At 42.0% G+C, this 16,685-nt stretch overlaps 1 protein-coding gene across 1 annotated transcript in view; it reads left to right on the top strand.

Moving 5' to 3' along the window:
* LOC144754364 (quinone oxidoreductase-like protein 2) overlaps positions 1-16,685 on the top strand; it is a 198,787-nt gene that overhangs the window by 148,953 nt on the left and 33,149 nt on the right. The window contains exon 9 of the mRNA XM_078642059.1: positions 15,788-16,016. Coding sequence (XP_078498185.1) covers positions 15,788-16,016 — 229 coding nt within the window. The remainder of the gene's footprint in view (positions 1-15,787; positions 16,017-16,685) is intronic.

Genomic DNA, 16,685 nt, shown 5'->3' with positions numbered 1-16,685 from the left:
TTAGTTTACACTAATCACCAGTAATTCACAACTACTTTTTGACTTGGAGAGTGGTGTTTTTAAACCAAGATATCCAACACGGGCCCACTAGTGTCACAGTTTGGCCAGATTTTCAGGCTATGCGCATATGATAAAATTACATACAATGGATATTAACTGGATAATTTACATAGTGCCAGCCATGAAAATCTGCCACGACTCTGCCCCTCAGTGATCAGTGTTATCCATCAGTGTTGTAAACACTTGTTGCCACAAACAGCCAATATTGCTGTTCTATATTTAACTTTAATTTCTTCAATTTTGGTAAGAGGAATTCAATCTTCTTAGTATCTAACTTTAGTTTATAATGCATAGGAATAACTGACAATGTATCACTACTGATTATAGACCCCACCAGAACTTAGCACATGTGTTGCCCATTGCAGACATGGACATTTACCCTACTTGTTCCTTGAGTCTCTTGGTGCTTTGGCATCTGAGGACACCTACGTGCCCTTTCTGAAGGGAGTGCATGTCCACTCCATCTCTCCACTGGTCCAAAGCAGGCATATTCCTATTTCTGAGACCTGTAATGTGGCCACTTGGATCACTTTACAGGCTAACCCAGGGCCAGGTGCTCATTATGAGCAGGAGATGCTTTGTAATGTATGTGATGGGAGGATGTCTTGCCGTATATGCTTTTGCTGACCTCCAGCGTTCATTCTTTTCCTGTAAGTTGGCAGGAGAAGGGTGTTAGCTTTTGAGGTACAGAAAGCTTGCTTACCAGTGGTAGTAAGGGTTCACTTTTCCACTGGAACCAAGCTGCACCCAACTGAGAGCCCTAATCAGGGTGAAACCGACCTTGGGTTGCTTGTGTTCTGGCTGGGTCCAAACTGAGGTGGCGTAGTGAACAAAAGAACGAAGGGCAGGAAACCTACCCTGATCGATTGCCAGTCATTAGACTTATTGCAAGCATCCTCTCATCACCTTTTGTGTGTTTCATGTAATATCCTGAGGGGTCATGGATCTACCCTGGTGTGGGTCCCGTGCTCACTGTACCACAGAAACCAAGCTACACCAGACTGAAGAGCCCCAGTGTGGCTAAAACTGGTCTTGGGTTATTTGTATTCCGGTTCAGGGAGGACCTGGACTGACTGTTCTGGCCGGACATCTACCTGTTTAAATGGCAATAAAAAAACAATTTTAATAAAAAAGAAACAGGGAATGTCACTGTGGGAGTGCTGCAACTGTTGTTTTGCTGTCGCACAAAACAAATAATAAAAAAAAAAGACTTTACAGACAGTATCATCAACCATAGGATAAAAACACATAAGGCAACGCATCAACCTTAGAACCAGACATTTCAAAATGGTTGAATTCCTAATATACATTGGGACACATCTCTGGAAGTAGATACAACAAGGAAAGATCTCAGCTAGCCTGTGGGCAATTGAGGGGTGAAGGAGGGGAAGAAAATGGTTACTTCATACCTTTTCATGTGCAGCGGCACTGATATACCTTCAAACAAGAGATACTAAAAACATGAAAAAAGCTATAATCCTCATAACGGCTCCCTGTAACTAACATGTAACACATTTGAGGCAAAAAATGTAACCGAAGCAGAGAAGTCCCAGGGGTTATGTGATTTCAAAGGGCAAGCCATTGTGTTATTGCTCCTGGGTTTAATCTCACTTCTAAGTATTCATGAGGAGAATAGCCGAGTATTCTGTGTCTTTGAAACCATCAAGGCAGCTTTGAGAGACAGAACATGAATTGAGTCAGGCGCATGACGAAGAACACTCTATTAACAAGGGTATTGCCTAACACCTTCATGCAAACATCACTATACACCCACCATCCTCCCAGCCGACATAAAACTCTTGCATTTTTAGAGTTGGTTTGTGTTTCTCCAAATCTCTGAGCTTCTGTTCTAAGTATTCTCCAAGATCGGGTTAAAGTCACCCTCTATTATGCTTGTCACTGTACCTCCAATGACAGGGCACTCACTGAATCCAGGAATATCTGCGTCAATTTTGGGGGAAGATAAATGGAGTCCACTAAACGGAGGGCATCCCATCTCCCTGGTACCACTATGTAGTATATTCACCTCAACTGTAACCAGAACACAAAGGGCAGATTTGCTCAGTAATATCCCTACACACCTGAATCCAGATGTACACCCAACATGTGCCACAAATATATGTCTGTCTCTTGCAGGGAAGCCACAGTAATTGCCCACTAAATGTGTCTTCTATATAAAAGACGCATATCTGGCTAATGACAGAGTATCTTTAATAAAACACCCTTGTTTGCCTTATTACCCAGCCTCTTCACAGTCCATGTAACAAATTTCAATCTACCAACATCGTGAGCCATTTCGCAGATATAGGCAATGTGTACGTCAAGTAACTGTGCACATTGCCCCTAAGTTGTAAGTGATGAAAAGTCATCAGTTCATATTCAGCAACCATATTCCAGGCAACAACCCCCAAAGTCACCACTTCCATGTGGTAATCTTCCCAAGTGAAAGAAGTGCCTGGACCCACACATAACTGTGAACAGTGAAACTGTGTCTGTGCCTAAAGGAGCCACATACGCCGAACGCAGACCTAATGTCAAGTACTGCTATCACACCGTGCAAGATCACCCCATTCCTTTTCTGAATGTCCATAAAATGACAAATCACACGAGTAAAATACACAAGATCTCTTCAGTTTTACCATCATGAGTATTGCCATGCACCTCACCTTGCAGAGAAAATGACTCAAACATGCCGGTGTCAGTCACCGAATAATTCAAGCCCAGGTGTATAAAAACATTTAGATTATATCCATCCAACAATTTACAGACCATCTCCAGCATCCATTGCCTTTAAAGACACTATCATTATCGGAATCTGACCACCCCGGTGTCCTCTAGTGTCCCATTTCCCTTTGTTCACTACAGTTGTCAGATTGGGTCCTAGGCACCTCGGTCGCTTCAGCGTCTTTATTCTCTAGGTTCAGTTTTGCTTCTTCAGGACTTCTTTCTGATTTCACAGCGACTCTTGTCCTCTTTCTGTTCTGGGTCTTTCGACCGTGATATTTCAATTTCTTCAGCTTGTCCCATATCTCATTAGGACTGTGAAAGTGCCAGGATGTGTGGTCAGTGATAACCCTGAGCCTGGTTGGAAGAGCATCATATATTTTGAGTTCATATCCCTGGGCCTCCTCTTGACCCAAGCAAAGCATTTTATTTTTCACTGAACAGCTTGGGGCACATGGGGGCGGGGGGAGAGCAAGACCTTATGGTATTTTCCTAAGGTGTGAGTCCTCCCCTCTAATTCTTTTATAAATTACTCCACAATTAGGTTCTCTTTTCTCTTGAGAATTCCAATAAACCGAACATTGTTGCAGGAAGATTACTTTTAACATCTTCCACTTCCTGCAGGAGCAGGGAGTCGCTCACCTGATGCTTACAGTCTTTCATTCGTTTCATATCATTCGTCATGGTTTGCAATCATTCCTACATTTTGTTGACTCAATCTGATATATTTCTTGATGTCTGCACTGAGTGCATTTCTATCTGTAATAGGAGCCGGTGATACATGACATGGAAATATTTTGTTTTGTTGAGGGGGAGTTGCACACCACCTTAAGGACTCGAAATTAAGGATTTTATATATTTGTTCAGGCCAAAGTGCTGCAATGTATTAAAGTCACTCCATCACTGGTGCTCTTCCCTATGTTCTCTGATACTAGCATAGCCACGTAGGGCCTGATTGTCTAAAATAATTTACTGTTACTATGTGATGAAGAGAAATCTAGCTAATAGTCTTCAGTTGTGTCTAAAAAAAAAGTGAAAGTGCATTTTGTGATCTGCCGACATCTTTAGTATGGTTGAGCAGCCTCCTGGCGGGGAGGTAGTCTGGATCTAGCCACTTGACTTGAGATTGTGCAGCTTTCTGCGTCTACCCAGTTTTGATGTGATGCACCGGAGTTTATTTGTGGTGAAAACATACTAAAACTTTTTGTTTAGCCAGATTTGGCTCTAAGTTGGAGCCTCCCTACTTAATGAAAGCCCGCATTAAAACCTTATATGACCACCTCTCAATTCAACTCATCTCCCAAATTGGGCCCAAACCCAGAAAACCTGAAACAAGCTATCAAAAAATCCAACCTGGAAAAGCCAATATCCAAAGTTACATCTCTTTCTAACTATAGACTCCCATCTTCTTCTGTACATTTTGTGGCAAAAAGCATTGAGTCAATAGGCACATCACAACTGAAAGATTACCTATGATTCAAACATTCTCTCTGGCATCCAATCTGGATTCTGACCAAACCATTGCTTCGAAATAACAATACTAAACTTCCGAAAACATATAAAGACAAAACCTCTGTTATAATACATATCACTCAAAGACCCGTTTATCTCTCTTACTAATGTCTTCCTACATCCCAGTATCTGACTACTCTGCTCACTGACAGCATCACCATCCAATAAAAAATCACCTCTTGGACAGATTCTAGTCCTACATTTATTTGCAGGGGTGTAATGCAAACTGTCCCATTCACAGAATTGAAACCAAGTTGTTGGAATCCGACCCCGTAGATCTGTATTTAAATGAACTGTGATCATCACTAAAAACCTTTTTATCCAAGCAACGTATAATCAAATGCTCCAAGATGCATGGATTCAAACTCCGATATTATCTACTTTGTACTGTCGATATATCAAACCTTATCATCTGTTCCATGTCCTATTTAACCTGCCTACTGATGTGCTTATTATCTTGCATTGTTGATAATTTTTAAATACCAATACAAATATTCAATTAAAAAAGATAGCATCTACTCAGTATCTGTAACAAAGGTCATAATGACCCACTAATACTTTTAGATATATACGGAGCATTCAGTACTTTTGACCATGAGATGCTACTGGAATACCTTGGCAAAGATTACTGTAGTCACAGAATTGCACACACTTAACTACACTCCTTATTCTCTTATTGGAAACAGTACATCAAACTAGCCAAGTTCACATCCAAATTTGCTAACATTGGTTGTGTGTTACCCCATAGGTTTGTCCATAGCCCCAATTTTTTCAGCACTACTGTTGGATGTAATACCAAATTTACTTACCTTTAGTAACAATCTTTCTGGAGGGTTCTCGTAATAAAAATGTTTCTTACCTCCAGTAATGATCTTTCTGGTGGATACTCTATCTACCTGCCGATTCCTCACATTTTGAAATGTCACCTTTTGAATATCCTCCCCAGGGGCTAGACTGCAACTGGAAATACTGCAAAAACTCTCCTGCACTGGTAGGCGCTCCAGCTCGGCATCAACGTCTGCCCGGACATGAACTCACTGGAGCCATATAGCAGTACTATGGCACTCTAAAATCAGTTTCCCATCCATTTTTTTCTGAGCCCTCAGAGACAGCGATGGGGTCATGCACATGCGTTTGCAGTCTAATTTGGTACCTTTTTTTTTTTACTGCGATCATTTGTCAATACAGGGAGGTGGTGTGATCGGTGATTAATCTGCAGGTAGAGAGAGTATCCAGCAGAATGATTGTTACTAAAGACAAGTAACCTTTTTTTCCAGATGGAGAAATTTACCTGCAGATTCTTCAGCTTTTGACTATATACCACAACAATACCCCTCTCCCAGGTGATTTGCCTGAGCGGAATAGTCAAACCAGAAAGTCTTGCATCACGGAACAAGCAAATAGCCTTCCCTTTCAATTCCAAGTAATAATGCCGGACAAACTTATAGGGAGCAGCCCTTGTGGCAGCATGGCATATCGTCACTATGAGCATTCCCCCTGCAATTGATGCGCAAGATGCTTTTGCTCCAGCAGAGCGAGCTCCTATTTCCTTTTGGTGGTTCCTTTTTGGCAAGGGCATAACAGATTTTAGTACAGAGAACACCAAACCATGCCGGAGTACTCTTGTTACCCAGATATCTCCCCAAAAAAAGAGTTGGTCATCATATCTTAAATGTTTAGTTCTTAATAGTTAACTGCACTATGAGGGTCCAACCTATGTAACCTCTGCTCCCCTTTGGCGAGATGAAGTGGAGGAAAAAACATGGGAAGTATAATGGGCAGACCTATATGGAACCTGGAAACCGCCTTTAGTCAGAGCTTCTTTTGTCCAGAAAACGATGTCTATGTAGAAACAAGTAAAAGGTGATCTTTTCACGCAGCGCTTACAACCATCTGACTCCTTGAGCAGAAGAGATGGCCACCAAAAACACTGTCTTGAATGTAATACACTGCAAGTGGCAGCTATACAACGGTTCACATGGGGTCCCCATCAGATATGTGAGAACCAGATTAAGTTCCAATTGCAGTATAATGAAAGGAGGAAACATACAACAGCCACTCCAAAACTATAGTGGACTTAAACAAAGAGGGTTAGTCCGACAAACAAATGAATGTGGACAAGATTGCAACATAGCCTGTGACTGTGGCCACCGCACAAATCTAGCTTGGCCAATGAAAGCACAACAAGCTGAAAGATGCTCCTTTAGAGGGTAGATGCTTTCATTCTCACACCAGGCAAAAAACACATTTTAGCATAATTAGACTTTTTGGAGGGGCGATGTGCTGAAAGAATGGCATTGACCAACTCTGGCAGCTCTGAAAAGACTTATCTGGTCCTGCTCAAACTCCAGGCATGAAGGGAGAAGATCTGTAGGTTGGGGTGCAGAGCCTTCCCGACGGTGTGAAAAGGCGACTGTGTGGCAGCTCAAGTGGGGGACAGAGAGTCTTAGAAGGTCTGCGTACCTCACCCTTCTCAGCCATTCCAGAACAACCGAGATGACTTGTGCCTGGTCTTAGCATTGCTTCCTAAAGAGCTCAAGGACTCAAGGGCATGGGGAAATATTCATAGTGCAGCAGGCAGTTCTATGTCAACCGAAATACATCCCCAAGGCTCCATGCAACTGAAACTGGAGGACATGGAAATGCTGGCAGTATGCATTTTCACAAGTGGGAAACAGATCCACCTGAGAAGTACCCAGAGGGCAAATATGTTCTATACCACCCACGATTGACAAGATCACGCTCATTCAGGCTGTAGGTTCTCGTATTCAGGGAGCCTGCCAGATGATTGATGACCAACCAGATCCCATGCACTCAAGCCTAGGCCCAGACTCTCAGACCTTCTCAGAACAGAAGATGGGGCACTACCCCTCTCTGACAGGAAAGCTTTCAGGGACCAGCAAATCACCAGCAGCAGGAGCAAATTGATGTGAAGTCTTCACTCTTCTGGAGACGAGAGCCTCTAAACTCCTGATCCTCCCGATGTGCACCCCACCGTACGTGAAAAACTCATTGAGGGCAGCTTCGGCACTGTACAAATGGGCACAGAAAAAACAGAGAACTGATGTCGGAGCACATGGGCTATGGATGGCTTTAGTGATGTCCTATACAGGCAGTAACTGATGCCGAGATGTAGCAGACATCACCTCCCCTGCAGCTTTTCCAGATGTTTTCTGATCTAGGAACTCCTCTTTTTGTCTAATCTGCCAGATATGATAAAACCAAATTCTGATTTCCACCATGAACGCCTTGTCTCTTAAGCCATCTGATTTAGAAAAACGAACAAAAGCACCGGGTTCTGTGCATGGGTACATGAAACAATCTATGCTTTAGCACTATAGAAAACCAATTCATAGATCAAACTTATGAAAAATATTATTTTTATTGTCAAACTTTTTCCTTTTCTTTTATCAAAAAATATATATTTTGTGAATGATTGTTTATTGGACACATACATTTAATAAACACATTCTTGCATCTAATAGTCTACATCATAAAATGTGATACATAATCTGTATATTTCAACAATCAGTACATGATCCACCAAAGGCAAATTGATCACAAAAATTGATAACAGTATACAAATTAATCAGGAAACAAAGATCACAAGGTCACTGGTAATGATGTGCAGAACAAATCACCAACGTGTTTCGGCAAATGCCTTCCTCAGGATTTCTGTTTTACTAGTAAGTGCTATGAAACAAGAAATGTGTATAAGTATTCTAAAGTGAAAACGCAAAGATTTGATAATACAATACAATCAATGGTGAACCGGGGACATAAAGGGGAGAAAAATGTGGGGACCAAGTGGAAGTACATCCGTAGTGAAATCTAAAAACTAATCACATATCCATACTCTCATACTTAAATATATCTAGTGCTGTACAAATTTATACTTAGTGAGATGAAAATAATTATGTACACTATGAATATTATTTACCATCCTAGGGGTAATAGATCCTTGGAGGAGCTTCCTACTAATAAGTCTCACAGTTAGGCTGAATACTCCTGGTTATATATGTTCTAACTAGATGGATGACCGTTCATAGTTCTCTGAACAGTTCTTGGATTAGGACGACCTAATAGTTATTTGCCAATTTTAATAAAACGTATTCACATGGCCAAAGAGTATGTTACATAAATTTTAGGCTGGTCCCGGCTAATGCCTACATCTTGTATTCCAGTCATAGCGGAGGGAATTACATGCTATAGAATGTGATAGACAGGTTCTGATTACAATAAAAGATTAGACCATGAGGGTAGCCCAGATATTTAGGGACTAGCAAAACTTAGGGTGAAACATGTTACCTACTTACACATATGGTGCATAGATTCCTTTTATTTGAATATGTATGCCCTTCAACCTGTCACGATTCTGAGGTGTGTCTGTATAAAAGTATCCTGAAAAATATTTAAAATGGACATTATTATACTATTTTAAACATAATCGCCTAGATCGAGAAAGGAGAAGTACCAATAACTTACATACCTGAAAAAGTGCCCGGAGGCTTGTCTTTGGTTTGTTTATAATATAGACGGAAGCTGTCACGTTTTGCACTGCTACCGCTCTACTTCAAAATAAAAGGGGGGTGACACAGAATTATATACTCCCTATAGTTGTAACCCATAGCCAACTAAACTGCCGAATAGTCATGAATGAAAGAATACTTAAAATATAAAGGATATGTGTACCTGTATTGTATTGATATAAAGTAGGGGCTTCTAGGTAAATAAGATGATATGGTTCCTGTTTTTGCAGAATACGTTGCCCCTTGGAGCCTCTAGGTCCTGTTACTGGATCACTGAAAATAAACATGTAATTCCATTAAATTTAGAACATGCCACCGCCTCCATTAATTTTAAGTTAATCTTATAGTTGTGGTGCCTTAGTCTACTCTCCTCATGTCTTGACTAGCGGGCATTAATCTCTATCTCCTCATAAAAATCAATTAAGCCCCTATGGCTCGCTCTACATGTGGCCGATATGCCGACCACATTGGAGGGAGGAGACCTTAATAGTCCCTGGCTTGTATGAGGGAAGCCTAATGTAATGCCTAGACTCTATATATTCAGAGTCTTGACAACACTGACATAGGGGGTTCCACTTAATTTACTTGCCTGATTTAAAAAAAGGTTTTGGACTCAAGCTCCTCTCATCGTGTCCCGCATCAAGTCATCCTCATTTTTAGTTATATACCGTTATTTTTTTATATATTCCTTACACTATATTAATCATGTCTTTTTATCGTAAGTAAGACCTAACATCTTCATCATTTCTATAAGGTGCCCAATGATGTCTTTCTTCGCATCGTCGTGCACAATTTAATTATCGTTACCGCCTTAGCCCGTCCCCCCGTAAGTAAACGTGTCCATCCTCACCAGTCCAACATGGCGCGCAGCACTATTCTCTATCGTATTGTGATGGGTAGCAGAATTCTATTCACGTTCTTGCGTCACTACGGTTAACCTATCACCATGCAAGAATATTTAAACAGGAAGAGGAGGCAGTCCCCACTTGATGCGGGACACAATGAGAGGAGCTTGAGTCCACGACCTTTTTCTAAATCAGGCATGTAAATTAAGTGGAACCCCCTATGTCAGTGTTGTCAAGACTCTAAATATATAGAGTCTAGGCATTACATTAGGCACCACAACTATAAGATTAACCAAAGACAAGCCTCCGGGCACTTTTTCAGGTATGTAAGTTATTGGTACTTCTCCTTTCGCAATCTAGGCAATTATGTTTAAAATAGTATAATAATGTCCATTTTAAATACATTTTTAGGATACTTTTATACAGACACACCTCAGAATCGCGACAGGTGGAAGGGCATACATATTCAAATAAAAGGAATCTACGCACCATATGTGTAAGTAGGTAACATGTTTCACCCTAAGTTTTGCTAGTACCTAAATATCTGGGATACCCTCATGGTCTAATCTTTTATTGTAATCAGAACCTGTCTATCACATTCTATAGCATGTAATTCCCTCCGCTATGACTGGAATACAAGATGTAGGAATTAGCCGGGACCAGCCTAAAATTTATGTAACATACTCTTTGGCCATGTGAATAAGTTTTATTAAAATTGGCAAATAACTATTAGGTCGTCCTAATCCAAGAACTGTTCAGAGAACTAGGAACAGTCATCCATCTAGTTAGAACATGTATAACAAGGAGTATTCAGCCTAACCGTGAGACTAGAGGGTTTTTCGTTATATTTAATAATGGAGCAGAGTTAAAGGATGAAAGAGGTATATATATTAACTTTAGTGTACATGAGATTATACATATAAATGTATTCACTCTTCATCCCTAGGTCTATACTCAATCCAGATTACATGTATCTGGTACACCTACCCGTTTGATAAACTTTTCAAGATTAGACAAGACAGGTAAATATTTAAATCATAATTTCTGCCCTTGTGACATATTGAACCCCTGTTCCTTGTCAAGAATAACTTAAAGATTTGTGACATCTGTGTTGTTACAATATTTGTAGGAAGCTCCTCCAAGGATCTATTACCCCTGGTATGGTAAATAATAATCATAGTGTACATAATTATTTTTATCTCACTAAGTATAAATGTGTACAGCACTAGATATATTAAAGTATGAGAGTATGGATATGTGATTAGTTTTTATATTTCACTACGGATGTACTTACATTTGGTCCCTACATTTTTCTCCCTTTTATGTCCCCGGTTCATCATTGATTGTATTGTATTATCAAATCTATGAGTTTTCACTTTAGAATACTTATACACATTTCTTGTTTCATAGCACTTACTGGTAAAACAGAAATCCTGAGGAAGGCATTTGCCGAAAAGCATTGGTGATTTGTTCTGCGCATCATTACCAGTGACCTTGTGATCTTTATTTCCTGATTAATTTGTATACTGTTATCTATTTTTGTGATCAATTTGCTTTCGGTGGATCATGTACCGGTTGTTGAAATATACAGATTATGTATCACATTTTATGAGGTAGACTATTAGATGCAAGAATGTGTTTATTAAATGTATGTGTCCAATAAATAATCATTCACAAAATATATATTTTTTGATAAAAGAAAAGAAAAAAGTTTGACAATAAAAATAATATTTTTCATAAGTTTGATCTATTAATTGTTTTTCTATAGTGCTAACACATAGATTGTTTCATGTACCCATGCACGGAACCCGGTGCTTTTGTTCGTTTTTAGGGCTCGGACTCCTCCCCAGTGAAACTGGGAGGAGTTTCGAGAACTAATGTTAAAGGAGAAAAAAAAGAAGTATCTCCTAGGGCCTTGGTGAGAGGAATTCCACACATTCCTTAGGGTTTTCTGTCATCTGGCCAGTGATTCGTCTTCCTTGTGTTTTCGTTTTAATAGGCTTGAAGTGATAGGGTAAATGTAGTTTTGTTCCGCCATTTTGGGCATATTTCGTGCGTGCTCGCGCAAAGAAGTACATAAATTATAATTAGGAGCTGTCAGGGTGCCTCCGTTAGTGAATCCAGATGGCCGGGCGCGTTCACAATTCTGCAGCGCTCAGCGCGCAGCTTCCTTGTTTTGTTAGGCACGGTGAGATTAAGTGATTTGTCCAGAATCACGGATGTTGAGCGTCATTGCCGAGACACGAACCCCGTTCTTGTTTTGAATGGGACGAGCAATTAGAGGGTGGAATATTATTGTGATCTTAACGAGGCTCGTTAGAGCTAAGGAGCTGCAGGGGGGTGCCGTGTGTACGGGGGTAGATAAATGGGCACCACTGGAATATACACGCCGGGATAAAAGCCCCCTGGCTGAGGCAGTTTACACATGACTTGCACGTACTTTCACTTCATTCTGCCCATCTGAGCATTAATAGTGTCGGGGAAGAAAGGAGAGATGAGATCATTTGGAAGCTGCCTCCCGGAGCCGGCGACCCCGGTGTCTGCGTGCGCGCGGCGGACCCCGGGGTGGCAGAGGGCACCGCTCTGCCCCTGCTGGGAGCTCGCAGGCGCCCCTGCACTCAGCGCAGGACACCCCTCCCCGCTGTTTGGTTTAACCCGTTGGTGTCCCGCGCCGCCCATGCCCTTTTTGGCCACCAGTGGGGCTGACAGTGTTGATCTTAGCGTGATGTCTCTTTCCAGCTCTGTCAGCTGGCAGTGCCGTGTGTCTGTGCGCGCTACGCCGACGCCTCTCCCAGCGCTCAGCCCTCACTCCAGCTCAGCTCAGAGTTACACTTTTAGTTTGTTTTAGCCGCTGCTGCTGGAGTTGTTTTCGTTGCATACGTGCAGCCAGCTCCAGCGTCTCGGCGTTTAAGGACCGGCGGCTTAGAATCGGGCTGAGACGACTCTAGCGGAGGCAGAGACTTCATAGCACGCAAATAGTTACATGTGGATGAAGTGTGGCTAGCAGACACGTGCACACCTTCTTTATAAACACCCCAGATCTTTCCATCACACACAGTACCCATACCGCACACATTCAGAATCAGGGACGCATGCACCCCTCCCCCCCACACACACACACACATACACAGGGAGACCCACACATGCGCACACAAACAGAAACATACAAAAACACAGCCACACACTGGCCCACACAGGTGTCCACAAATACGCAAACATCGACACTGTAACAACTCAGGCAAACACATCCACCCCCACGCACACAGATGCCCACACATGCCGAAACTCACAGACGCAGAAATGTAGGCACACACAAACACGCTGACAGACACACAAGCCCTTAACACAAGGGGGCCGATAAACATAAACACACGGAGCCAAACAAACATGCATCCACACGCAAACCCGACAACCACCCACACAAACGGTCAGACACACACAAACACGTGCCCTACACAGTTTGACTGCCCGCTTGACTTCGCTGCCATGCAACTCTTTTTGCCAGGAGGTATGCCGCTTGTAAGCAGACTTAATCAGCCGCTCGGGCCGGCAGCCCTTTGTCGGGTTTCTGTGGCTGTGGGGGTGTGATGTGCAGAGATTTGCACGGGTCAGGAGCGCCTTTCCAGCCGCACCGTGTATATTTAGAGGGGACTTTTCCTGGTGTTAAAAAGTGTACACTCTGAATGGACCCACACACAGTAGCAAACAATGGCGGCATTGTGGGTGCATGTACAACGGGAGGAGTTTCGAGATCCTGTCAGGGTGCACATTGTGTGAGTGTGCAGAATGAGTGTGCAGGGTAAACAGTGTGTGACTATGCAGGGTGACATTGGGAGTGTGCGGGTGAGCAGTGTGTGAATGTTACGGGGCAGTGTGTGAGTGTGCAGAAAACACCACACACACATACACCACACACACATAACACACACACAAACCACACACCTCAGTCTCTCAACACCACACACTTGTCACCACTCAACACAACACACTCACCACCACACTCACTCCCCAGGCTCACCCCCACAGACTCACCACCACACACTCACCAGCACACAGAAAACAACACACACAACAACACACCCCCAGCCGTCAATTAATGCTTTCACCATGCACAAACACCAACAACCATCATCCATCTGTGCACGCTTTTACCAAGCACACACCCACCAGCCGTCAGTGCACCCTTCCACCAGGCACACACACCTCCAGCCGGCAGTGCACTTTTCCACCAAGCAATCGCAGTATGGTACACTTTACTTTTAAACATATTCATATAAAGCACAGCATGCCACCATTGGTAAAATTACAATTCAACAAACATACTTCCACTACACACCACATGCAGACACTCCATAACACATGGCAAAAAGACATTGCATTTACAATGCCATTAGCTCAAACTCAAATAAATCCGAGCCCGATTGCATTTCTAATGCTTGTTCTAAATTAGTAATTCCCTGCTATGGTTTATCCTATATTGCAGGGGCCCCGTAGTTTTTGTCAAAGCTCTAAAGCCATCTGTCCATCCTTGGTGGCTATAGGTGAATGTATGGGCAATAATTTCCTCTTCAACACCCAAAAACGCAGAAATCCTGACGTTTGTTAGAAAACCCCATCATGGGTCTCTTTAAAATGACCAGTAGAACTCCTACCGCATTGTGCACCGGTCAAAACAGCTCGAAATCTGGGTCTTCTTTGATCCAGACTTCTCCTTCACTCAAGAAGCTCAAACAATCTCCAAAAATGCATATTATCACCATTAAAATGTGTTGAAAATCTGCTCTTCACTTTACATTATCCAATTAATCCTTCTCATTCAAGGGTTGTAATATATGTAGACTCTTCTGTTGCTTTACTGTATCTCTAAATGCCCCACTCAAGACCGCCCAAACTGTGAGTGTTTCAAAACAGAATGATCAGAATCATCTGTGCTATAAAAAAAACGGGACTGCATCTCTGCTATTGAACTAAATGAAAGTGGCTCATGATTAAACTGCAAATTATACTGAACACATTGGGCCAGATTCTCAAACTACACGTTGTAGTACTTTTTGTATTACTACGAAACATTCGACACAATGTAAGTTCTGTCTATACTTATTTGTGAGGGGTTCGCCTTCTTGAATGCGGAGTCTCTGGACATACAAGTATGGATTTTAGTAGTAAATGTGGACGGGATTAAGGTGAGAGGGTGGGAACGGGGCAGACTTTCTACTGAAGGAGCTAGGATTAGAGAGGAGTGAGAGAGGTTTAGGGAGGGACATCACCCACACATGAGTAACCCAATTGCGTTGCTACTCTAGGGGTGAAGTCATGTAACTTACACTTTTGTAGTAAGTTTACACTCTGAGTTTGTGTATACCGAAAGAAGTAAATTTACTACAAAGTGTAATCATACTCAAAAGTATAACTTACCTTTTTGTCAATCAGGCCCGTTCTGTAGATGTGGAATGTACACATTAGAAAGCCCTTGAGTACCTCACATACCTATTCGTATAGAATAAGACTGAAATAATGATCTGCTCCTACAAAAACACAAAACATAGCGGCACAGAATATGTTATCGAACAGTCTCTCCCCCATATTGCAAAAATTACTCAATACTTAATTCAAAATCACCTCCAAGAGAGTTTTTATAATCCATCTCTCAATGCCTAAAGTGCTTCCATTTGTGAAGCGTCTTTTTTCATGTAATTGTTCTCACGGATTCTTTCCTTCCCCTTCCTGTTTCCCACCCTGCACTTAGAGATTATATTTATTTTTAGTATTTGCTACAAATAAATGTAATACAATACATTTCTTTGTTGTATTTTCATAGACTTTCTTCTCTTTGTTCCTGCAGTACTTCATTTGCAAAGCATAATTTCTGGTCTTGTAAAGTGGTGGCACAAGGTTCTCTTGAACCGAAAGACTAACTAGTTTTTTCATCCTGAGTCCTTTGAGGAGAGCAGCCATTTTGATATGTCTAAATCAAGGCAGTGTTGTTGATGCTATTGAATTGAGATGCAATTTTTTAAAATGCTACTGACCTTGGGAATTTCAGTGCATAGTTTTCAGGAAGATGTTTGCCCCTGACCCTGTAACCTGGACATTTTTTGTCTGTTCTTTCTTCTGCAGTCTGAAATGGGAGGGGCGGATCGTGGTGGTGGGTTTTGCAGGAGGTAACATCGCCTCAGTTCCTACCAATCAGCTTCTTCTGAGGAATGTGTCCGCTCTTGGCGTATTCTGGGGCCGATACAGAAAGATGGACCCACCCTTGTTCTCCTGGTCAATTTCAACCGTACTCCAGCATTGTCAAGAGGCCCGGATCCAGCCGTATGTCGGGGCTGTGTTTAACCTGGAGAATGTAGGTGAACTTGCCCATCACTTTACAATAGATTTTTTTATGTCTATACAAGGTACATTTTATTGAAATTAAACTTTTTTTTTGTAACATCTTTCATTTATTTAACTGTCAGTTGACATCAACAGGTTAAGTAGTGCAAAACATGGAATATCATTGTCTCAGTCTGTCTGGGAAGTTCGAATAATATCAGTGAGATGTCTATAGGATCTTACTGTGTCAGCAACCAAAGGTGGGTGGGAAGGGAGGAGGAGGACAATGGATTTCCACTGGCCCACTCCAAGTTCAGGGCTGGGTTGTGTAGAGGGGACACCTGAAGATATAGTGACCACAGCAGCATTAAATCAGGATCGTAACAATATAACATTATATAGCTGTACAACCAATGTGCAATCTGTGTTTCTCAGGTTCGTTGATAGCTGAAGAGAACATAATGGGTGCTGGAGGTAAACATCCTTTACAACGCATGCCATTACCCCGCATTTTTAACTCCGCAAGATCTTTTACAATGCAGGGCTGCACACCGCGAACCATTACAACACATTCACCATTACAACACCTTCACCATTACAACACCCCTGCGGAGTTAGATTAGTAAATTGCGTTGTAATGGACAATGCGTTGTAATAGATTGCGTTGTAGAGCCCTGCATTGTAAAAGATGTTGCAGATT

This window comes from Lissotriton helveticus, chromosome 1_1 (genome assembly GCF_964261635.1).
Source record: "Lissotriton helveticus chromosome 1_1, aLisHel1.1, whole genome shotgun sequence".
Taxonomy (NCBI): Eukaryota; Metazoa; Chordata; class Amphibia; order Caudata; family Salamandridae; genus Lissotriton; species Lissotriton helveticus.
The sequence above is the reverse complement of the archived record's forward strand: the minus strand, read 5'-3'. Positions and strand labels throughout refer to the sequence as shown.